The sequence below is a fragment of the Scyliorhinus torazame genome, chromosome 13, assembly GCF_047496885.1.
Source record: "Scyliorhinus torazame isolate Kashiwa2021f chromosome 13, sScyTor2.1, whole genome shotgun sequence".
In the NCBI taxonomy this organism is placed as follows: domain Eukaryota; kingdom Metazoa; phylum Chordata; class Chondrichthyes; order Carcharhiniformes; family Scyliorhinidae; genus Scyliorhinus; species Scyliorhinus torazame.
In genome coordinates, this window is record NC_092719.1 from 172,493,212 (window position 1) to 172,517,341 (window position 24,130).

Sequence of the window (24,130 nt, forward strand, 5' to 3'; positions counted from 1 at the left end):
TAAGTACCTTGGCCGCTGCCGGCCTTCTTCCGGTCCTTGAGCTGGATCTATCTAGCCCCGGGTCCAGCACCGTATTGAAGTCCCCTCCTAAAATCAAATTTCCTGCCTCCAGGTCCGGTATACGCCCCAGCATCCGTCTCATGAATCCCGCATCGTCCCAATTTGGGGCATACACATTAACCAACACAAGCTCCATTCCCTCCAGCCTACCACTCACCATTACATATCTACCTCCGCTATCTGCTACGATGTTCTTTGCTTCAAATGCTACCCGTTTCCCCACCAAAATGGCCACCCCTCTGTTCTTTGCGTCCAGTCCTGAGTGGAACACTGTCCCACCCATCCTTTCCTTAGCCTAACTTGGTCCGCCAACTTTAGGTGCGTCTCTTGGAGCATAGCCACGTCTGCCCTTAGTCCTTTCAAATGCGCGAGCGCTCGGGCCCTTTTTATCGGTCCATTCAGGCCTCTCACGTTCCACGTGATCAGCCTCACTAGGGGGCTACCTGCCCCCCTCCCGTGTCAACTAGCCATTACCTTCTCTAGGCCAGTCCCATATCCCGCCTCCGCGCTCCCGCTCGCTCCCCCAGCGTCGCACACCGTCCCCGACCACCCACTCTTTAGCCATTCCCTTTTGGATTTCCACAGCAGCAACCCAGTTGTTTCCCCCCCCCCGTTAGATCCCTATCTAGCTTGATTGCTCCCCCCCATATCACTTCCGTAAGTCAGCTGACGTCAACTGACCCCGGCTACTCCTGCTCACTCCTCGACCCCCCCCCCCCCCCCCCCCCCCCCCCCCCCCCCGGTGTGAGGGAACTCCCATCCGCCTTGCGCCTGCTTTCCCACCTTATTCTTTCTGGCGCGGGAATATCCCTTTACCTGACCCGCCTCTTATGGCGCAGCTCCCTTTCCCCTCCCCTCCCCTTCCCCATTCTCCGACTATGTCCCGTCTTTCCCCCCTCACCGGCGCCCACATTTCCCCAGTGTCTCCCCCCTTCCCTGTTTACTTCTCGATTAACTTTCACCATAACATTAACAAAAACAATAACAATTCCCTGCAGCATCAGTCCCTCAGTTCCGGTCCAGTTTCTCTTCTTTGATGAAGGACCCTGCTTCCTCCGCCGTCTCGAAGTAATAGTGTCTCTCCTGATACGTGACCCATAGTCTTGCCGGCTGCAGCATCCCAAACTTCACCTTCCTTTTGTGCAAAACCTCTTTGGCTCGGTTGAAGCTCGCCCTCCTTCTCGCCACCTCCGCACTCCAATCCTGGTATATCCGTACCTCACCGCATTCTCCCATCTGCTACTCAGCACCTTTTTAGCCCATCTCAGGACCTCTTCTCTGTCCTTAAGGCAGTAGAATCGCACGATTATCGCCCTCGGTGGTTCTCCCGCTTTTGGTCTTCTCGCCGGGATCCGACCTGCCCACTCCACCTCCATGGGGCCCGCAAGGGCCTCAGCGCCCATCAGTGAGCTCAGCATCTTACTTGCGTACGCTCCACAGTCCACTCCTTCCACACCCTCAGGGAGACCTAGTATCCTAAGGTTCTTCCTTCGCGCACCGTTTTCAAGGGCCTCGATCCTTTCAGCACACTTTTTATGAAGTGCCTCGTGCGTCTGAGTCTGAACCGCCAGGCCCAGGACCTCGTCCTCAATACCTGACACCTTCTGCTCCACCACGCGGAGCTCAGTCTCCTGGGTCTTTAAAGTCTCCTTAAGCCCCTCAATTGCCTGTAGCATCGGGGTCAGTACCTCCTTCTTCAGCAGGTCCACGCACCGTCTCACGACCTCGTCCTGCTCAGGCCCCCATGTCGCCTGCGATTTCTCCGCCGCCATTTTGTTTTCCTCTCCCTCTGACCTTATAGTCGAAGATTCTTCAGGCTGCAGCCGCCGCCGCCGGTTTTTTCTTCCGTCGTTCGGGGGGAGGGACTCCCCTCCCACACACCCCACACCGGGTTACTCGGCAGAAAAAATCCCCGTTGGGGCTCTTAAAAGAGCCCGAAGGTCCGTCTGAGCTGGAGCCGCCGAAACGTGCGGCTAGCTCGGCATCACCGCAACCGGAAGCCGATGAGTGCAGTTCTAACAACACGCATAAACCAGGACAAAGCAGCCCACTTTATTGACATTTCATCCACCAGCTTCAACACCCACTCTTTCCACCAACGATGGACAGTGGCAGCAGCTTGTACCATCTCCAAGATGCACTGCAGCCACTCGTCATGACAACGCCTTCCAAACCTGCCAGCTCTACCATCTAAAAGGACAAGGGAAGCAGATAGATACAAACACCACCGCCTTCAAGTTCCCCTCCAAGTCACAGACCATCCAGACTTGGAACTATATCACCATTCCTAAAACCCTGGAACTCCCTCCCTAACATCACTGTGGATATACCTACATCACTCGTACTGCAGCAATTCAAATTGGCAGCTCACCACCACCTTCTCAAAGGCAGTTAGGGATGGGAAATAAACGGTGACCTAGCCAGCAATGACCACATCCTGCGAAAGGATAAAGCAAATTCACATTGCCTTTGGAATTTTTATTCAGCAAAGATGCTACATAATGTTGAGTATTGAAATCTACAAGATGTTGAGCTGCATCACACCATTGTGATAGCTCATGTTTGAATTTTGTATGTTAGAAAGGGAAGACGGTACAGTAATTAAAAGATGATTACTTTCTAAATCTAAAGCAAGTCTTCCAAGGAGTACATGGTCAATATAATATTTTACGAAAGAGTAATGCAAATAATCCTAGAGACAAACCGTTATTTCTGATTCCTAGCACGGATTGTCCCTGATAGTGGCACTTCTTGTAGTTTATATGGAATCAACATAAACTGCATTTCCAGGACCCAGCCTAGCCTTTCTCATGCAGCAATGGGACTGTATTCCTGTTTGCAATGTCCCAGGGTTTCCTCCGCAATGATGCTATGTGATTAATTTTCTTCCAAGAACGTTCTTTAATCTACTCATGGATTTAATTAAAATACTGTCAAACTGTAAAACAGAGCTTTTTATAATAAAATCTTAATTAGTTTTGTGAAGGAACTTAAGCTAATTTTTCCATTATGTGATTAAATGAGATTATGAGCTTTTAGTGTTAATTATTAGCATTGGGCACGGTACAAGAGGATCAGTGACTTTCGTGGTATTGTGGCCCAGTTTGCCAGCTCTTTCAGCTAGGTTAGAAGAGAAAGTTGCAGCATCTCACGGATCATGTTAACTCTTGATTGTTGGTTTCAGGAATACAAATGCAGCCATGAAGTGCTGAAGAATTTTACCATTGTTCAAAAGCAGAATAAGGCTCTGTTGTGCTTCTTTCTCTGCTGTGCTGCACATGTTATACCAGTAATAGGCCCTGTCTGGAGAGGCAGGGGAAGGAAGGTTACTAATTTACTTCAGTTAATGTTTGATCCAGAAGGTAGGGAAATAGCGTGACTGCACTGAGATTCTTGCATTCCCTGGGGGTGATAAATCTCTTCCCAGAATTTATATGTGAAAAGTTTCTGATGTTTCTGAAAAAGAGCTGCATTAGTTCCAGTTGTGCTGAGCGTGAAAGCAAATTATGCTTTGGCTAGACTTAAGCTGGGCCTGGCACCCTGTCTACTGCTGCAAGTATATTTGTACAGCTGTTGTGAGACTTTATTACTTGCAGCACTTAACCTGCAGGAACTTGAATATAAAGACTGTTTTCAAACACAAATATTTCTAATTTCCCTTGGAGAGCCACTCTCGCAAGTAACAGGCGTAAACTTACAGTATTATTCACCAGTTTTATGAAAGAATGCTAAAAGGCCATGGAAATTGTCAACTGGCTTTCAATATCAGTCCTGCGTACTGTAATAAAAAGTGGAAGCGATGGCAGTCACTAAGCCCTATATTTCCTCCTGTCAATAAAATACGGCCAGAGAAAACCAGTTTGTACCTTGGTAATCCCAGCGAGTTTTGAAACGTGTACACCGCAGTTTAGCTCCTGTCTTTAAAAGCTTGCATATGGCAAGGCAGCTGAAGGCTGACTAATACTAAGAAGTTTTTCCAAGTTTCCATTGATTACAGTTTTAAGTTCAAGTCTTTACCGTTGATATCTGGTAAACATAAAAGTGTGACTGACTAAACTTTGTTTGAAATGCCCTCAGGGCAGTTTGATGGAGCCACTTGGCAATGGAGTTAAAATACCATTCCCCTCACAACTTTCCAATCTAATTATGTCACAGACTACACTATTAAGCACATCCCTAAAATGCAATATTGCTAGCAACCTCAAGCTGCTCTTTAGCACCTTCTAGTGGTTCTTCATTGAAGTCAATGATAGAGGCTGAGACATAAGGCTAGCTGGCCTCGCCAGGTTGCACAGTGCTTTTCAAGGAATGGATCAGAAAAAATGCATTCACTCAGCAGGTATCAAAAAATACTTTTGTTAACATGAAAGAAAATATTAAGAATAAATCCTGCAGTAAATAGCAGGTGACAATTAAATTATTTTTGACCCTGTGAAATCTGATTAATCAATGCATAGTTTATTCACAAAACCTATTTCCTACTTGTTATCAAATATTATCATAAAGTGAATCTCACTGAAGCACATTCACTGTCACATGACATTATTATGAGTTTTAATGATTTTTTTTTTAAAGATGTACAAAAGCTTTAGAACATAGAACATTACAGGGCAGTACAGGCCCTTCGGCGCTCGATGTTGCGCCGACCTGTGAAACCACTCTAAAGCCCATCTACACTATTCCCTTATCGTCCATATGTCTATCCAATGACCATTTGAATGCCCTTAGTGTTGGCGAGTCCACGACTGTTGCAGGCAGGGCATTCCACGCCCTTACTACTCTCTGAGTAAAGAACCTACCTCTGACATCTGTCTTATATCTATCGCCCCTCAATTTAAAGCTATGTCCCCTCGTGCTAGACATCACCATCCGAGGAAGAAGACTCTCACTGTCCACCCTATCCAATCCTCTGATCATCCTGTATGCCTCAATTAAGTCATCTCTTAACCTTCTTCTCTCTAACGAAAACAGCCTCAAGTCCCTCAGCCTTTCCTCATAAGATCTTCCCTCCATACCAGGCAACATTCTGGTAAATCTCCTCTGCACCCTTTCCAATGCTTCCACATCCTTCCTATAATGCGGCGACCAGAATTGCACGCAATACTCCAAATGCGGCCGCACCAGAGTTTTGTACAGCTGCAACATGACCTTATGGCTCCGAAACTCAATCCCTCTACCAATAAAAGCTAACACACTGTATGCCTTCTTAATAACCCTCTCAACCTGAGTGGCAACTTTCAGGGATCTATGTACATGGACACCGAGATCTCTCTGCTCATCCACACTGCCAAGAATCTTACCATTAGCCCAGTACTCTGTCTTCCTGTTATTCCTTCCAAAATGAATTACCTCATACTTTTCTGCATTAAACTCCATTTGCCACCTCTTAGCCCAGGGCTGCAGTTTATCTATGTCCCTCTGTAATTTGTAACATCCTTCCGCACTGTCCACAACTCCACCGACTTTAGTGTCATCTGCAAATTTACTCACCCATCCTTCTACGCCCTCCTCCAGGTCATTTATAAAAATGACAAACAGCAGTGGCCCCAAAACAGATCCTTGTGGTACACCACTAGTAACTGGACTCCAGTCTGAACACTTCCCATCAACCACCACCCTTTGTCTTCTTCCAGCTAGCCAATTTCTGATCCAAACTGCTAAATCTCCCTGAATCCCATGCTTCCGTATTTTCTACCGTGGGGAACCTTATCAAACGCTTTACTGAAATCCATATACACCACATCAACTGCTTTACCCTCATCCACCTGTTTGGTCACCTTCTCAAAGAACTCAATAAGGTTTGTGAGGTACGACCTACCCTTCACAAAACCGTGTTGACTATGTCTAATCAAATTATTCCTTCCAGATGATTATACACCCTGGGCGGGATTCTCCACTCCCGCGCCGAAGTGGCCGCGCCGTCGTGAACGCCGTCGAGGTTCACGACGGCGCGAAACGGCCCCGGTCCCGACCGATTCAGGCCTTGACAATGGGCCAGGATCGGGGCCGCATCATCTACACGCGCCAGGCCTTGTCGCCCGCGTAAAGGCGGCGCCGCATAGATGACGCGGCCGGCACCGCATAACGGGCGTCATCCGCGCATGCGGATGTGGTTGCCGTCCTCTCTAAGTCCGCCCCGCAAAAAGATGGCGGACCGATCTTGCGGGGCCGCGGAAGGAAGGAGGTCCTCCTTCAGAGAGGATGGCCCGACGATCGGTGGGCACCGATCGCGGGCCACCCCACATCTGAGGTACCCCCCGGTGCAGGATCCCCCCTCGCCCCCCCCCCCCAGCGTTTACGCACCGCTCACGACTGCAGCGACCAGGTGTGGACGGCGCCGGGGGGAACCCGCCGTTTTGGCCTGGCCGCTCGGCCCATCCGGGCCTCAGAATAGCGGGGGTGTCGGAGAATCACCATTTTCGGTGTCTCCGGCGATCCTGCGGCCCGTGAAACTCGACCGGGCCGTTCCCGCCGCTTGGGAGAATCGCGGGAGAGCATCGGACCGGCGTCCCGGGAAATTTTGGCGGCCCAGGCGATTCTCCCAACCGGCGTGGGAGTGGAGAATCGCGCCCCCTATCTCTTATAAACCTTTCCAAGATTTTGCCCACAACAGAAGTAAGGCTCACTGGTCTATAGTTACCGGGGTTGTCTCTACTCCCCTTCTTGAACAAGGGGACAACATTTGCTATCCTCCAGTCTTTTGGCACTATTCCTGTAGACAAAGATGACTTAAAGATCAAAGCCAAAGGCTCAGCAATCTCCTCCCGAGCTTCCCAGAGAATCCTAGGATAAATCCCATCCGGCCCTGGGGACTTATCTATTTTCACACTTTCCAGAAGTGCTAACACCTCCTCCTTATGAACCTCAAGCCCTTCTAGTCTAGTAGCCTGAATCTCAGTACTCTCCTCGACAACATTGTCTTTTTCCTGTGTGAATACTGACGAAAAATATTAATTTAGCACCTCTCCTATCTCCTCGGACTCCAAGCACAACTTCCCACTACTGTCCTTGACTGGCCCTACTCTTACCCTCGTCATTCTTTTATTCCTGACATATCTACAGATGCCATCTATCTTTATGATGCCAGTTTCTTATTCTGGTACTTGCATGCATTCAGGGAGGCAGTTAGCTGTTGGCTGGATGACTGGTTCGTGATGCCAAAGCATGGGCTCAATGCCTGTACCGGTTGAGGTTATTCATGAAGGCCCCGCCTTCTCAACCTTGCCCCTCGCCTGAGGTGTGGTGATCCTCCGGTTAAATCATCACCAGTCAGCTCTCTCTCAAAAGGGAAGAGCAGCCCATGGTCCTCTGTGACTGTGGTGACACTTCACCTTCAATTAAATTACCACCTCTTAGAAACGGTGGTGCAGTGGTAGCACTGCAGTCTCATGGCGCCGAGGTCCCAGGTTCGATCCAGGCTCTGGTCACTGTCCGTGTGGAGTTTGCACATTCTCCCTGTGTTTGCGTGGGTTTCGCCCCCACAACCCAAAGATGTGCAAGGTAGGTGGATTGAACACGCTAAATTGCCCCTTAATTGGAAAAAATTAATTGGGCATTCTAAATTTATTTTTTTAAATGATGTGAAGCAAAGTTAGTGCTGCAGTTGCAGTGTGAATGCAACCTGAATTGTAAATAGTGCAATTCAAGGTTACGGATAACAGATGCAAGGGAACCTTAGTTTATACATGCAGCAGAAGTTCTCCATTACTTGAGTGTCAGTGTTTTTTGCATTGTGCTGAAAACAGTCTTAACCTTATATTCTTGTGTATTAAATGGAGCTACTCAAAACCCTGTTCCAGTGCATAATATTTCTGACTAAAAGAACCATCGTTCATTCAGAGAACTATGGAACCAGTGATTATTGCAGGACATTAAAGCAAGTCTATTTCACATGGTTTAGCAATTTTATGAGCAACAGTGCACTTTAAATCAAAGGTGTCAAATTGCAAATCCTCTTGAGTGTTGCATTTTGTAAAACAGTTTTCCATTACAGTGACATTTGCAGCAAATCATTCAATTACAGTTACGTAATGCCCTACTTCAATGTGTATTTTGTGTGCAGAATTTGTAGCAATTCTTTTCTCTCTCTTTGTTCTAGCGTTCCATTAGCTTTCGAAGTGACAGCCGACCTGAAATTTTCACCCCAAGACCCTCTACTAGACATGGGCCCCCTGCGATTGCAAAGCGTCGAGATAGCAAACTCTGGAGTGAAACATTTGACATTCGTGTCAATCAAATGCTCACAGCTAAGGAAATCAAAAGGCAAGAGGTACGAACGAGTGCAAAGCAGCTTTATTCTTTTGCCAAAAAATAGAACATTTTATTCATTTAATCAATGATGGGCTTCGCTCTCAGTAATGACTATCCCCTAGCTTGGAAATGTGGTTTCTGACTCCAAGTATTTACATCCATGTCCTTGTAGATTAAAAATGAGAGTGCACGCAACTTGAAACATTCTTATTGCAAAGCTAAACAGTAAAGATATTCTTAAATTGTTCTTCCAACACTGGAGAAACCTGCTCAGCTGTTGACTTGATACTTAATTTGTTGCATAGAGTTTATTTTTAAAAGTACTGCAAATTCTATTGCAAAATTACAGAAATGTTAACTTATCAAAATTGTAGATAACCAAATATTTTGTTATCATGAGCAGCAACAGATCTCTTTTTAATTGGTTCCTTATAATAGCTGTATGACTGATCATGTCATTTAAAAACATCCATTCCTACACTGGAATATAGCAGGACCTTTCTAACAATCTGCCAACCTTTCAATATAGGGAACCCTCCCACTGAAAAATGGCACTATCATATTCTTTTGCTTGTGAGTGATTGGATCATTTAACCGTCCTCTGTCCAATGTGGGTATCATTTAATCTGTCCTTTCTCATACAATATTTGTAATTGTGTTAATATCAAGAGTGTGGAATATACCTGTAACACCAAAATAACTAAGTTAGAATCCATACCATGCAGAAGGAGGTCATTCGGCTCATGAGTCTGCACCGACCTTCCAAAAGAGCACTCTGCTGAGGCTCACTCCCCCGCCCTCTCTGTAACCCCGCCCATTGATTACGGCCAATCCACCTAACCTGCACATCTTTGGACTGTGGGAGGAAACCGGAGGAAACCCACGTAGACACTGGTTGTAATAATACAAAAGAAAATTACCTTCTGGTAAAAAAATTCTGTTATCACAGCATACACGTTTATAGTAAAAGCAGATGTTTAAATGTTAATTTGCCATCAATTAGTGATTGTGTGAAACTAATTTACAAATCAGCCCTGAAACTGCAATATAACTTTCCAGAATACATAGTCAAACTGGAACAATTCTTCATACAACAGTAATAGGACCGGAACTGTACAGTTGGGAAATTGTACACAAGAACTCCCAGCCTGTACCTCGGCAGCTAAGAATTGAAAAATATATGTGACCTTTCCACCATCACCCACATTTTAAGAACAAAACAGACCCAGCAGAATAATGTGTTGATGTCTGAAAATTGTTTAATATCGTATTGGTTTTTTTGTTGCCTAAAGCTCTACTAAAATGAAAGTTCAGACAATTTTGAACTTATTGGTGGTGAATACAAAGGAACTGGGGCTAGGAACCTGGGAAGGAAACTTACTTGGGCCCGATTTCCAGGAATTTTCAGATATTAGTAGATCTCCTATGCAATGCTCATTGGTGTTCTGGACCACAGTTGTGGAATTTTGCCGATAAAGTGGCCCGTACCTTCAAGGTCACTTAGTTAAATATTGTCTCTCTGTGTAGCATCCTGAGGGTAATCCGAAGATAATTGTACTTGTTGGTGTTTTCAGTGCTTCAAGTTTATTTATTTAAATGTTTTGCAAATGGATTGCACCTGCAGTTAGGCTAAGGGACTTGATAATATGGCTGTGAAGACCATTCATGAAGGAATCCAAATGTAAGATAGTCACTAATGGATCAAATGGCGAACAAAGAAGCTATTTATATTCAGAGTGGTGAGAATATGGAACTTGTCGTCTAGCGAGTGGTTGAAAAAGAAGACATTGATGCATTTAAGGGGAGGTTTGATACATGATGGGAAAGGGCATCTAGAGTGATGTGGGGAAACGTGGTAAGAGATAATTATCTTAGTAGGAGGCCCACGTATTGACATAGAACAGTTCACATGCTCAAGATACTATAATTTCAATTTTGTAGCACAGCATCAGGATATGTGGACTCGTAGGCAGTTGTGCGAGATGCAAAATTCTTTTAAGTGTATTAGTAAGTTTCCGGGGGCGGCACGTGGACCAGTGGTTAGCACTGGGTCTGCGGTGAGGACCTGGGTTTGAATCCCGGCCCTGGGTCACTGTCCGTGTGGAGTTTGCACATTCTCCCCGTGTCTGCGCGAGGTTCACCTCACAACCCAAAGATGTGCAGGTTGGGTGGATTGGCCACACTAAATTGCCCCTTAACGTAAAAAAAAAAGTGTTAGTAAGTTTCCTGTGGCATTTCCCATGTTCGGGTTTACTTAATATGCGAGGTGGCAAAGGAACTTGAAAGATTTCAAAAATTTACTTCAAAGCAGTGGCTCCTGGCCAAAGGCCACAAATGAATTGTTGACTGCCAACTGTTACATGGAGAATTTGTAACCTGCATGTTCAAAATGACAGGTTAAATGTTTAAATATAACATGAAACTGTGACCACCAGAATCATGGCAACAGTCAACTGGGTAGGAAGTATGTGCATTTTTAATAATGAATTATATATTATATGGATGGCACAAAGCTCCTCTCATGTATATCACGCCAAACAATTTTAAAACCGCTGACATTTGGGCTCTGCACATAATTCAAGACTTGAAAACTATTAAACGTTCTTCTTCTCTCCATGTTTTTGTTCAGATAATATACACCTTTTCCACAACTCTACTTTGGAAATATTTATAAGATAAGTTCAGGGAAAGTAACACACTGGGAATACCATTTTGCCTTGGAGAGATTAGATTGATTTCTTGGGATTGGGTTCAACCAGTGTCACCTTAATCACATTGCGCAAGTGTCACTGATCTAATTTTGACCAATTTTTCCTCAATGACTCGGTTGATAAATCTTTCTTTTGCAGGCAATTTTTGAACTTTCCCAGGGAGAACAAGTTTTAATTGAAGACTTGAAGCTCGCAAAAAAGGTGATGCAGGCCTTATTTCCAGCTATCAGATGAAAAATTAATTTGGGATTTTTGCATCTTTTAATCCTGTTACAATTGAACAATCATATGTTGAACATTATTGGTTTTAGATATCTATTTTATTAGCATTTGGATTTATGCATTAATTAAATAACTGCCATATGCTCATATTTCTATTTCCAAAGTGTCACCAGGGCCATTAGTCAAGTGGTACCCCCAATCCATTTTATTTTTGAAGATGTGAATTATATTTTTGCAGAATAAGCATTCTGCTGCAACAGCACACCATGCTGTGGGAATATTGGCCCCAGGTGCAAGCAGCTCTTAAATCTCCTTGAATTAATTGTGGGATCACTGAATTCGCTGTTTTAAGCCTTTTTCTGTACCCACCAGCTAAATTTCATTAAAATAAATCCTGTTGTGAAATTAATCTGATAAATATTACTTACGAAATTGCAACTATCAAAAAGACATTGGGATCTCCCATGTGTCAGTCAGAAGCATTACAATAAATGAACAAGTCAGTTACATGTTGAAACACGCTCTCTGCAAAATGCACTTAAGTTGCAAAAATATACATTATTAAATGTTCGATGTTGGTTTCTCTCATGCAGGCTTATCATGATCCAATGCTCAAACTCTCCATTATGACTGAACAGGAGCTGAATCAGATATTTGGCACACTGGATTCCCTTATTCCCTTGCATGAAGGTACGGCTTTCTTCTCCGATTGAACAGACAGTGGTTGTGTGAAGGTTGCCTCAAATGTAATAAATAGCTTAATGGTTCACATGGAACAATGTCATGTTTCTGTAAACGTTTATGCACTTCCTCTTGGGGAAAGCGTATTTGCTGTGACCCATACATTTCCTCATTTACTTTTGGTCAGATCTTCTGAGTCGGCTCCGAGAAGCCAGGAAACCAGATGGCACGACGGAGCACGTTGGCCATATCCTTGTAGGCTGGGTAAGAAATTGTTTCAATCAATTTTTTTAAATCTGCATTTATATTTGATTCATTGGTATGTTTGTGCCGTCAGTTCCCAAAAGTGCCATCTCGCACAGGCCACAATAGCCCTCGCTATCTGACAGATTTGCGAAACCCAGCTGCCATGCAGAGCCAGTCTGGTTAAAATAGGATCCTCCCCACAGCTGACAATAACAAATCCAGCAGCTTTGAATTCGGCTGGTGTCAGCTGAGCCGGATCCTAACCTGAACAGCACAAAGATCCCATTGACACCAAAAGAAGGGGGCTAACATTGACATGAAATAATGTAAATACATCCCGTTTAAATTTGCACTGGAGTCGATTGATTTAATTTATGTTTTTCATGCTTTGACATTTTACCACCTTGCCCTGTTTTCGGTGTAGAAAGTTGGGGGTAACCACTACCATATGCCTGTGTACACATGAAGTAACAGAAAAACACTTCTTCAGATATTGTATTTTATACAAAATTTCATTTTTTTTTAATTTAGAGTACCCAATCCATTTTTTCCCATTAAGGGCAATTTAGCGTGGCCAATCCACCTAACCTGCATATCTTTGGGTTGTGGGTGCGAAACCCACGCAAACACAGGGAGAATGTGCAAACTCTACACTGACAGTGACCTAGGGCCGGGATCGAACCTGGGACCTCGACAGCAGTGCTAACCACTGTGCCACCGTGCTGCCCCCTATTTTATACAAAATTTACTTAATCAAGCTTCTCTCTCTTATTCGATTTCCAATTTTCTAGAGGTTGGCGATGATTTCAATTAAAAATAAATCATGTTTGAATTCTAACTGTTTTAAAACAAATTATTTATGGAGAAAATTAACACCTCCGATATGCATAGAAATGCTGCTGAATTGTTAGGAATACAGGGACAGGAGTTGGGCTAATACGCCTCTCTAGTCTGATCTGCCATTTGCTAAGATCAAGGCTGATTTGTGACCTAACTCCATATATCCGCCTTTGTCTCATTTCCCTTCATACCTTTTGGTTTTCAGAAATCTATCAATCTGAGTTTTAAAATTAAAAATTGATTGAGTGTCAATTCTAGCTTGTGGAAGAGAGTTCTCCTTTGTGTGTAGAAGTATTTGCTAATTTCACTCCTGAAAGGTTTAGATCTTATTTTTATACTATGCCAGCACTATCCAGCCCCCCCCCCCAACAAGCCGAAATAATTTATCTGTCTCCCCTATCTTCTCTCTTTCCTGCTGGCGCGCTAGAATTGGTTACTCTGCTGCAATTTTACAGACCTCTCTTTAGAACTACCAGTTTGATTCACAGCAAAGTATGGATTCACATAGAGTTAGAAGCAGGGTGCAGCACTCTAGAAATAAGCACGGATGAAGTTGCAAGCGACCTGTGACTGTTAGTAGATTTGACGTTTACCCTTGCGCAGCAGCAATAAACAAACTCAGTTGAATGTTGAACTACATAACCAGTGGAATAACAGTCGGAGATGGTTGGGATCAAACTGTGCAGTGCCCTAGTTTGTACTTGCCAAGATACAGAGGCGGCATTCAAGTGCTGGAAGCTGTGAAGAGAAGAACCACAAGCCAATCGCGAGTGTAAAAGGTCACGGATTATGATTAATGACTAGTAGAACATGGGCTTTTCAGTCTGAAAAGGACATAGCTGAGATGTGATCTTGTAGGGGGATACAAAAAAGTTTAGAATAGGAAGGGCAAATCTGAACTACTGTAAATTAAATTGCAAGGGTAGTACAGACTAGTATAGGGTTGATTCGGGGAGTACCTTCCCACAGTTCAACACCTAGAAATTGAAATGACTTTTGAAACAAAGTAAATAGAAAAAGATCTTTGCCTATTGCATGCTATTGGTAGTGGGATTCGGGTCCTCCTATGAAGAACATATTGCCACATGAATGAGTTAATCTCAGTCTTTCCAACGGTGCCCATGGTTTTGCTTTTCATGTGCGCTGAATTCTGAGCAGGCTCAGAAAGGGCAGGGCTGTTTCTGCTAGTCCTCCAGCAAAGTTATGTGGCATAGCAAAAACACGGTGCTGTTTGCCACTGCTACAATCCAATCTCCTGGAGCATCAACAGCAATATAAATATACCTCGAGTTTAGACTCCCATGGCGAAACTGGTATTATTTCCACTGCCTATGTGAACAAAGACATTTATGGAAATATAGCACTTCTCTTTCTATGTTTACAAGAGTCTTCTTGGTCAGTGATCACTCAGTATTGAAGATGTGTAAAGTTAACAGGACTTGGATTCACATGTATGTGTCAGCACAAGTAAACAGAAAAGTGGAGAGCAATGCATGGAGGGCATTTATCCCAGTTGTAACAGTTTATAATAATAAAGGTGACCATTGTTTTGGATTATTTTGAAGTGAATTAATTCATTAAGAATGGCAGGCTCCTTTGGCTGTTCTTTTAAATAGGTTGCTGGTTCCAAAAGGCCTTCCGTGGTGAAAGGTCATTATGAGAGAGGAAACGAAAAAACTTGGTATTGAGCTAGCAATTATCACCGACCTTTAAGAAACAAATATGAAGCCTTAATCTTAAAATTGACAGTAAACTGAATAGACTAAACAAGGCTTTCCATTGAATGAAAACTGGCTGAAATTCAAGAGCCAAAGTACTGTGGATTCTAGAAATTGGAAAATTAGAAAATGCTGGGAGTATTCAGCAAGTCAGGTGTCATCTGTGGAGAGAGAAACGGAGGCCAAGGCCTAAATTGAGGAGCCAAGCCCACACTTGTTAACAGCGAAATCTGTTCGGCGATTTTACCCGGCCCCCAATTGGCAGCTTCTGGTCCCGCAGGCCCTCCATGCCGTTGGCCCAATCTAAAGGCTCAGCAGCACCATCAAGAGAGGGGTTGTCAATGCTGACACAGTCAGGAGACCACGAGGCTGCCTCAAGACGGAGGCACCATTGGACAATAAATTTTAAAAATAAATTCAGAGTACCCAATTTATTTTTCCCAATTAAGGGGCAATTTAGAGTGGCCAATCCACCTACCCTGCACATCTTTGAGTGTTGGGGCGAAACCCACGGGGAGAATGTGCAAACTCTACACGGACAGTGACCCAGAGCCAGGATCGAACCTGAGACCTCGGCGTTGTGAGGCAGCAGTGCTAACCACTGCGTCACCGTGCCACCCTTGACAGAGCTGATATGCCCTGCGGTTGGCAGAGGAAAGCCCAGGGGAGGGGGACTTGTCGGGGCCACATGGGCTTTCTTTCCTCCCTGTGCCCCTTATTTGGACCAGGGAACCTCTGGCTCCGACGTCTATCCGCTCACCCCCCACTTCAGGGCTCCTGGGGCAAAACCACCTGAATGAAACTGATGACCTCACCCGGGACGGGGTGGGGGGGGGGGGGCACACCACCATTAGCAATGTGCCAGAAGTCCCACTTAATGCAACGTTTAAGTGCTTCTCTTTTCTGCTTGCTTCCATGGGTTGGGAAGCCAATCTAGTATGCAGCCCACCACTACAAGCATTTCCCGAGCAGTAGGACTGCAGCCGGGAGCCATCCTGATGCAACTCCTCACGTTTTACTGGCTTCATCCCTTTGCTCCTGCCACCTGGGGGCCAGTAAATTTCTGCCCAGTGTTTCTGGTCTGTGACCTTTCATCTGGGTCATTGATCTGACACCTCACTCTGTTTTCCCTCTGCACAGAGGCTACTAGACCTGCTGAGAATTTCCTCTTGTGGTTTGCCTAGCCACCTGGCAAACAATTACTAATGAAGATGGGCAGCGTTGGGATTCTCCCTTTCACTGAATTTGCCTGTGATTTAATTAGCATTTCTGTAACAAGAGACTTGCAGATCTCTTTTAAAACGTGAGGAGAAAGTCATTCATGAGGACCTTACTAAGGACTGACTGAATCCCTCTTCACCTACCCCAGTCCCCATTTCTGTTACAGGTCTACTAATTCTATTTTTTTACCACAAGAAAAATTATTTTGTAATAGTTTTGGATATTATTATGGTCCCAGACCAGGCCCCAACAGTGGCTAGGATACTGGACCAAAACCCCAATAGTTTATTTTATTTTGGAAGACTGTGGAAAATGATTCACTCCAGGAGTGATTGCAAGACAAAAATAGGGTTTGGTATTTCTAAAACAAAACTTTATATGAATGCAATATTTCATTTTTAATTTCACACCCGAAAAGAACAACTTACAATTACCCCTTAACACAACTATACAATTTCCCATTACCAAGAAAAGAAACATTCCGCCCTTAATTGAGCTTAAAATTAGCAGGTCTTAGAGTAATACTTGCTTTATAAAACAGATTTGGCTCCAGTCGAAACCCCTTCAGACTCTGGCTGAATATCATCAAATAGTTGCATCAGCTAGGTTATTTCAGCCTCTTCCTTATCTTCAGACTGGACTGCTCTGCTTTAAAATATTACTTTCTAAAAAAACTATCCTACTTGGAAAGAATTGTCGACTCAGAGTCACGTAGATCAGAACTCAGCTCCTCTCTCTCAAACCTCAATGCCTCTCTGCCTTTCTGGGCTCTACCCAGCAATGACCTTATCTTCCAAAGTAAAAAAACAAATTATATCTGCAGGCTGCAAAAGCACATTAACTCCCCAGGGACCTCCCCAGTCAAACCACAGTCCATTAAGCTAGACTGAAAAACACATTCCTTCGTCAGTTTCACATTTGTTTCCTTGAAGCCAAACAAAATCCTTTTTATGCACTATGCCCCCAGTCTTTGAACACTTTTTTTGTCCCAATATTTAGAAGCCAATATTCCTAATATCCTCCAAGCGTCACAATATTAAGTGTGGTGAAACCTACTGCATTTACATTGCAGCATGGATTTCACAGCACCAACTGTCGTCAGCAGTGGTATTATTAATGCTGCAGTGCACCATTCGTGATAGAATCCTTAAGTGCAGGACCATTCTGTATCTATTAATAGTTTTGCACTGCCAAATGCGTTATCGTTATATTTTGCTGTGTATTGCATGAGTTGCACAATTTGGTTAATTCTTGTCCTTAACTTTCAATGGAAGGACATTTTTAAAAATTGTGTACGTCCCTTATAGAAAGAATTAGAATTCAGATGGAAATAGAAAATAAAACATTAATTTTGAAGTTCTCTCTAAGATTGTGCAGAAATATGTTATACTTTAAATTTCTGAAAGCAACTTTGGACAGCACGGTGGTACAGTGGTAGGCACTGCTGCCTCAACGGCAGGGACTCGGATTCAATTCCAACCTTTGGTGACTGTGTGGAGTTTGCATATTCTCCCTGTGTCTGCGTGGGTTTCCTCTGGGTGCTCCGGTTTCCTCCCACAGTCTAAAGATGTGCAGGTTAGGTGGATTGGCTGTCCTAAATTGTCCCTTAGTGTAAAAACGGTTAGGTGGGGTTACTCGGTAACGGGGATACGGTGGGGTTGTGGGCCGAGGTAGGGTGTTCTTTCGGAAGGTCGGTGCACACTCGATGGGCCAAATGGCCGCCTTCTGCACTTTAGTGATTATATGATTCTAACTACAGACTCCCTGGATACACAAATAAACTGCTGTGGTTATGAGCAATTCCGTGTTGGCCAAACTGAGCGAACAGAGGGAGAGCTGGGTAGGGGGGCTTTTCCGATCAAAAAGGTCTCTGACTTCTGCTGCTGAATTAATGGGTGGCTATGGTAGCTTGCTAACGGGATCAGTCTGACATGTGTCTATTTTCAATGAGTGTTAGCCATGTCTCAGTTAGTAGCACACCTGATTCTTAATCACTCTGTGGCTTGAACACAGAATCTACACTGACACTCCAGTACAGTGCTGATGGAGCGCTGCACTGTCTTTTTGGTGAGGTGTTACACCGAGACATTATCTGCCTGCTAGGGTAGGTGTTAACGATTCCAAGAAGAGTAGGTGAGTTTTCCATACTATCCTGGCCATCGACACAATAGTTAGTGCCGCACTAATATTTCCATAACTGGTGTCCAATATACAATATGTTGAAATACATATCACAACTGATTGCCTCTCCACCGCCCTTCCTGACTCTTATTGCAATCTGGGCTGTTGGGGGAGATGGTGGAAGCTTGTGGGAATTTAGTGGGGGGGGGGGTGGAAGCAATCATGCAGAACCTTGCTGCAACGACTTTGGGAGGTGGAGGGGATTGCTGCAATCATGTGGAGAAGAGCTGAGGAGGTAATTGCTGCAATCATGAGTGAATTTGAGGGCAGTTACTGCAACCAGGGGAGAGCTGGTTGGGGCCGGGAGGGGGGCAACATTGCTAGTTGCTACAATTGAGAGAGAGGGACATCCGAATATGAGCCCCAAAAGCATGTATACCATAATAAGAGGGACATCAGAGCATGAGCTCCAAAACACCACCACAATACACACATGCATGTGCACGCACACACAGGGCATGAACCCTGAAACACAAATCGGCAGACCGAGAGAGAGATGGAGAAACAGCAATACATGAACGCTAACAAAACAGCAACACCAGATGCATCTAGGCATAAACCCCAGTCACACTGTGTGCTTTCAGCATCGAATCATAGAATTTACAATGCAGGAGGCGGCCATTCAGCCCATCGAGTCTGCACCGACCCTTGGAAAGAGCACCCCACTTAAGCCCATGTCTCCACCCTATCCCAGTAACCCCACCTACCTTTTTGGACACAAAGGGCAATTTAGCATGGCCAATCCACCTAACCTGCACATCTTTGGACTGTGGGAGGAAGCCGAAGCACCCGGAGGAAACCCACGCAGACATGGGGAGAACATACAGACAGTGACCCAAGCCAGGGCATGATATTTGGCCCCAGTCACAGACTGAGGGAGGAGGACCTATGGCCACACATCCACTGAGGGAGGGTGCTTGGGGTAACCCACCCATTGTCAGACATGAGGACAGTGGTCTAGTTCACTCCTGAACTTACCAGACCATTGTTACCTACTGGCCAAAGTTTATGACCAGTACCCCACCCTATCACTGAAACCCTTTCCGAGCCCATTGTCGACTGACTGAGATTTAATGCCCCAGTACCCAGTTTAGCACCGAGTCCCACTCTAACTCTTAGTGAAATTTAAAAACAGTGCAGCTGCGGTTAGCTGAACAGTGCCTACTCAGCAACTGGCAGGCCCTACTGGATTCCTGATGAGTCCTTTAGAATTACCACGGTATTGATCACTTGCAGTAAAATCCAAATGAGATCCGTTCAGAGGCAGTTCCTGCCAGTTCAATCTTGTCCTGGTCTGAACTGATTTTTTTACCTTTAGGGCAACATTTACCCCTCAATCAACAACACAAAGACAGATTATCTGGTCACTTTCAAATTGCTGTTTGCTGAATGCGGTTTAGCTGTTCTGCTTCTTAAATTACACCTCCATGCAAATGGGTCCGCACTACAGCCTGTTAGTTCAGATGCTCATTCAATAGAGTCCTCTTTTTAGACTCAAAAGTTCCCTGATGGATTTTTTGGTGAGCATTGAACTTGGCAGTCATAGTTTGAAAACATTTGTCATTGCGATAGAAAACGGACTTTTGCTGGTGAAAATTTCTGAATAAAGTTTGTGAAATTTTGCACACTTGGGGAAACTGTCCTAAATTGCACCAGGAACCTGATTAAAGTCCCAAAATGCTGGAAATCCGCAGCAAGTCAGTCAGCATCTGTGAGATAAAGGACTGAATTGATGGAGGGTACTCGCAGGCATTGCTTTAACCTGTTTCCTCTGTTTGCTGTGTATTTCCAACATTTCCAGTTTGTTTTTATGTAGATTCTCAGCATTTTCAGTTTTTGTTTATTTTACAATGATTCAGTGACACTGCCATGGAGTGCTGCAGGGATTTAAGCTGCCATGCGTTTTACATTTTATTTATTTTTTCCATTTAGCTCCCTTGCTTAAACTCCTATGATAGTTACTGCAGCAACCAGGTGGCAGCCAAAGCCCTTTTGGATCACAAGAAACAAGATCATCGAGTCCATGACTTTCTACAACGTTGTTTAGAGTCTCCTTTTAGTCGTAAGCTGGATCTCTGGAATTTTCTGGATATTCCGCGTAGTCGACTGGTGAAGTATCCTTTGCTCTTAAAAGAAATCCTCAGACATACTCCAAATGACCACCCGGATAAGCAGCCCTTGGAAGAAGCAGTAAGTAGCAAAAGAGAATTAATTTTAACGCTGTGATTTTCCCCCTTTGGACAGAAATGAATCCAGACTGGCTGAACTGTAGAATAAAATCTTTGCTTTGCAAACGTCCTTGCAGTTCAGATGGTTGAGCTTGAGTTCCAACCACAAGGTCTCAAATTATAGCTCAGGGATGTCACTCCCAGTGTGTTCAATTATCAAGTTTCATTGGGATTCTATGCAGAGCATTAAACTTAATAGGGAATGGCATCTCCAGGCAAGGTACAATTTACCTTGGATTGGGGGCATGTTTTCCTCACATTCCTATAATATCAGAGAGATAGCAAGAGTTACCCTGCTATCAGAAAGATAGCAAGAGTTACCCTGCTTTAAGTAGATGTTTCCAGCTGGGAAAATGTGTTCTTTTGGGGGGGGGGGGGGGGGGGGGGGGCGCAGCAGTAGCAGCGGCTTTAACTAACATTGCCAGAGCCGTTGAGTCTAGGCTTATATCTCCAATCCCACCTTTAATATTTTGGCTTTAGATTTGGCATTATGGCCTGAAATTTCCTTGAAATGACTTGCCCCAGCTGCTAAACCTTTTCCTTTTTTAACTTGTTAGATCCACAATAACCTCCCAAAGGGAGATAAGTACAACTTTGTGGATTTGCTTATTTGCATAGCAATTGGCGGAAAGGTTGGTCTGAAACCAGCCATCACTGTGGAACACACCTCGAGAGTGTTGCCTCCATTTCCCATGGTAAATTGATCCCGTCTTGTGGTGGTGAAGGTCCCTATAACAATGCTGGGCACAGATAAACCATCAGAAAACTCCTGTGCAACCTTTTAAATGCTGTGGTGCCAGCAGATCTGACTGAAAGACCCACTTGATTTATTTCTCAAATTTCTTTGTTGCACAATTTACCAGGTTTCTGCGTTTGGGTGGAATTATGAATGCTAAAGTGCCACCTGTTCCCAGGGTTCCACTGGGCAGGGCACAAATCAGACGAATTTCTAAAACATTCCAGATCCCCTTGCAATAGAGGAATTTGTTCGGCCCCCCTCCATTTAAGGAAGCTGGTTAAAAACAATATTGAGTCTTTGGGTCTATTTTGCACCATCAGGAAATCGATTCATCCAATTTCTGTAGTCGTACGTTCTCCCATGCTATAATTTATTAATGAGTTCCTCTTCACATCCTTGCTCTGATTTATACACCCCTGCTGCTGTACAAAGCCCAGTCTTTCAAGGATGAAAGATTTGACACTAAACAGGAGGAGGGAAAGTGGCATTGAATCTACCTACTTGTTTCTTCTAATTTGCATATTAATGCAAAACCTTCTTTAAAGTAATTAATCTGCCCACTGATTCTTGATGATTAAAGGTTTTTTTTAAAAAAACAATCTTTCCAAATCACACTCACTGATTTGCATAATGACAATAGCAATGTGTTTGAAATTAATTTAAATTTTTGTTCTTTCAGAACGTTTTTCAAATATTGTTGAGGCATTAGCTTTAAAATGTGGAATAAAATGCCTTTGTATTTCCTTATGTATAGATTTCAGTTGGAAAAAAAATCTGAAAATAGTGATTTATTCTCCCCTTCCATTGCTGTGTGATGAAATCTCAATTGAATTAAAGATTATTCCGTTACCAGCCACTTACTGGATAATGCCAAAACTACTAGACTGTATTCAAAACATCTAGACAGCAGCTATGAGATAAAAACCAGATTGAGCTTTTTATTAAACTTCCATTAATCCAGCGTTGAAATTTGACACGTTGCTAGGATTCCATCAGGCAATGTGATACACACTCTTCCATTGCCATTTGGCAACCGGTATGAAGTTTCACTGCCTGACGACAAGCTAATCACTATTAAACATCAAATGTAATTTTTTTAGGGGCATTTGCTTTACTTCTCAAATTTTGCAAAGGGGATTTTAATGTTTTCACAAAATCAGAACTGTCAAGTATCTTCACCTTAATTAAATGTTGAAAGAAATATTATTTACAACATTTTCACCTCCTGGAGTTACCAAGAAAATCTTTTTCAGTGCGACCCTGGTTCAAACATTGTGGGCACAATCTACTGGCCTTGTCGTGCTCAAAACAGGAGTGGCGGGAGTAGCCTCCTGCTGACTCCCTGGCAGCCAATACGCCCTGCGAGATCTATCCTGACCTCACAGGCCTTTGCAATCAGGATCGCAGCCACAATGGGCATGACCAAACCTCACGCACCTAAGTCGATTTTGAACCCACATAGAACATAAAACATTACAGCGCAGTACAGGCCCTTCGGCCCTCGATGTTGCGCCGACCTGTGAAACCAGGCATGCTCGCCCAGGATCTGCCAAGCTTCCAGCATCTAACGGCCTCGCCAGGGAGTACCCGAGCCGGGCACCATTCAGTACTGGTCCACACAAATGTGGACCAGGCAGAATGGCACTTGGGACTTGGCCCAGACCATAAGGGTGGGAGAAGGGAAGATGCAGAGCAGATATGAAGAGGCCTCTGGAAGGTTGGAGGGGACGTGAAGGTTGGGGTTCTGGAAGGGGGCGTGGGAAGGACTGAAAAGAGGGGCCCTCAGTGATCCCATAGCAGAGTGTCATCACTTTTGGGGGTGGGGGGTAATGCCTATGTGTGTGTGTGTGGAGTGACATTGTCCGTGAGTGGGGGGGAACCCTCAAGCTCACTTGGAGCTCAGGTCACCCTTTCAATATGGTGGACCAATCTCTGAGGAGCCGGTCTAGTCAGCGCGTTCAGCTCCCAGTGATGAAAATAATTCAAAGTGTCAGCTTGACCGGGGAGAAACTCCCCAGGGCCCAAGAAAGTGACTATTAAATAGCGAAGGGGAAACTCACCGACAGAGCCAGGTGGGAATCTCCCAGCAAAACCCTTCCAAATGACACTTAGAATGTGCGAAACACACTCCATCCTCCGATTTGAATTTGAATTATCCCCTTAGTGCGAGGCTAAGGATGGTAATGCCTAAATTCAAGGCGAAGCAGATCCTGGAAACACTTGTTCAGCGAGCAGCTTAATGAAAGACAAGTGCGGAGAATGGTCTGATGCAGCTGCTGTTTGTGCAAAGTGATCTGACCTTCAGGAAAAACAGATCACAACGTTGAGACTTAGAGAGACATGATGACATCCATTCCGATAGTGCACAAAGCTCAAAATAACTGTCGGATGTCTCTGTGTCCACTGAATGTATTTGCACCAATCGAAACCTTTATATGCAGTTTTTCTGCCTCACATGGAAACATGTTGCAGCTAAAGGGTGAGAAGGAAAAATGAAAAGCTTTGGACAGTTTTTAATTTACAATCACACATGCAGTTAAGTCCAGAAAAATGTACAAACTCATGCAAAAGTTTTTGAGCAAATGGACTCTATATCCGTGTGATGTGATTATTGGAATTCCCAGTCCAGGATACTCTGGGTTTCAAATTTCGGCTTTGGCTGACTTTACAAATGTACATTGGCTCTTTTGGCTTGCTAGAACGTTCCCCTCAACCACAGTGGAATATTACTGCTCCACTGATTTCTTAGCCCAATTGCTAATGTTATCTCTAGAGATAGGAGCTTGTGTGAACCATTGTCCATTCTTATTTTGCTTCCAGATTAACATTGTTCAAGGGATTGTCGCTGAAATCAACAAGAAGACGGGGGAGTCAGAATGCCAGTATTATAAGGAGAGGCTTGTTTTCCTTGAAGAGAGTCAAAAAGACCCTCTGATTGAAAATTCTAAAGTGCTCTGCTGTCACGGAGACTTGAAGAACAATAGAGGAGCAGTAAGTGATCTCTGAATTCCTGATACAATCCCGCCCGCTCCC

At 44.3% G+C, this 24,130-nt stretch overlaps 1 protein-coding gene across 4 annotated transcripts in view; it reads left to right on the plus strand.

The window, feature by feature from the left end:
* The window catches only part of arhgef3 (Rho guanine nucleotide exchange factor (GEF) 3), a 520,666-nt gene that overhangs the window by 491,354 nt on the left and 5,182 nt on the right, over positions 1 to 24,130 (plus strand). For all 4 annotated transcript variants that reach the window (XM_072472446.1, XM_072472450.1, XM_072472449.1 and 1 more), the window contains 6 exons: positions 8,159 to 8,329; positions 11,160 to 11,222; positions 11,837 to 11,933; positions 12,112 to 12,188; positions 20,063 to 20,320; positions 23,918 to 24,088. In XM_072472446.1, coding sequence (XP_072328547.1) covers positions 8,159 to 8,329; positions 11,160 to 11,222; positions 11,837 to 11,933; positions 12,112 to 12,188; positions 20,063 to 20,320; positions 23,918 to 24,088 — 837 coding nt within the window. The remainder of the gene's footprint in view (positions 1 to 8,158; positions 8,330 to 11,159; positions 11,223 to 11,836; positions 11,934 to 12,111; positions 12,189 to 20,062; positions 20,321 to 23,917; positions 24,089 to 24,130) is intronic.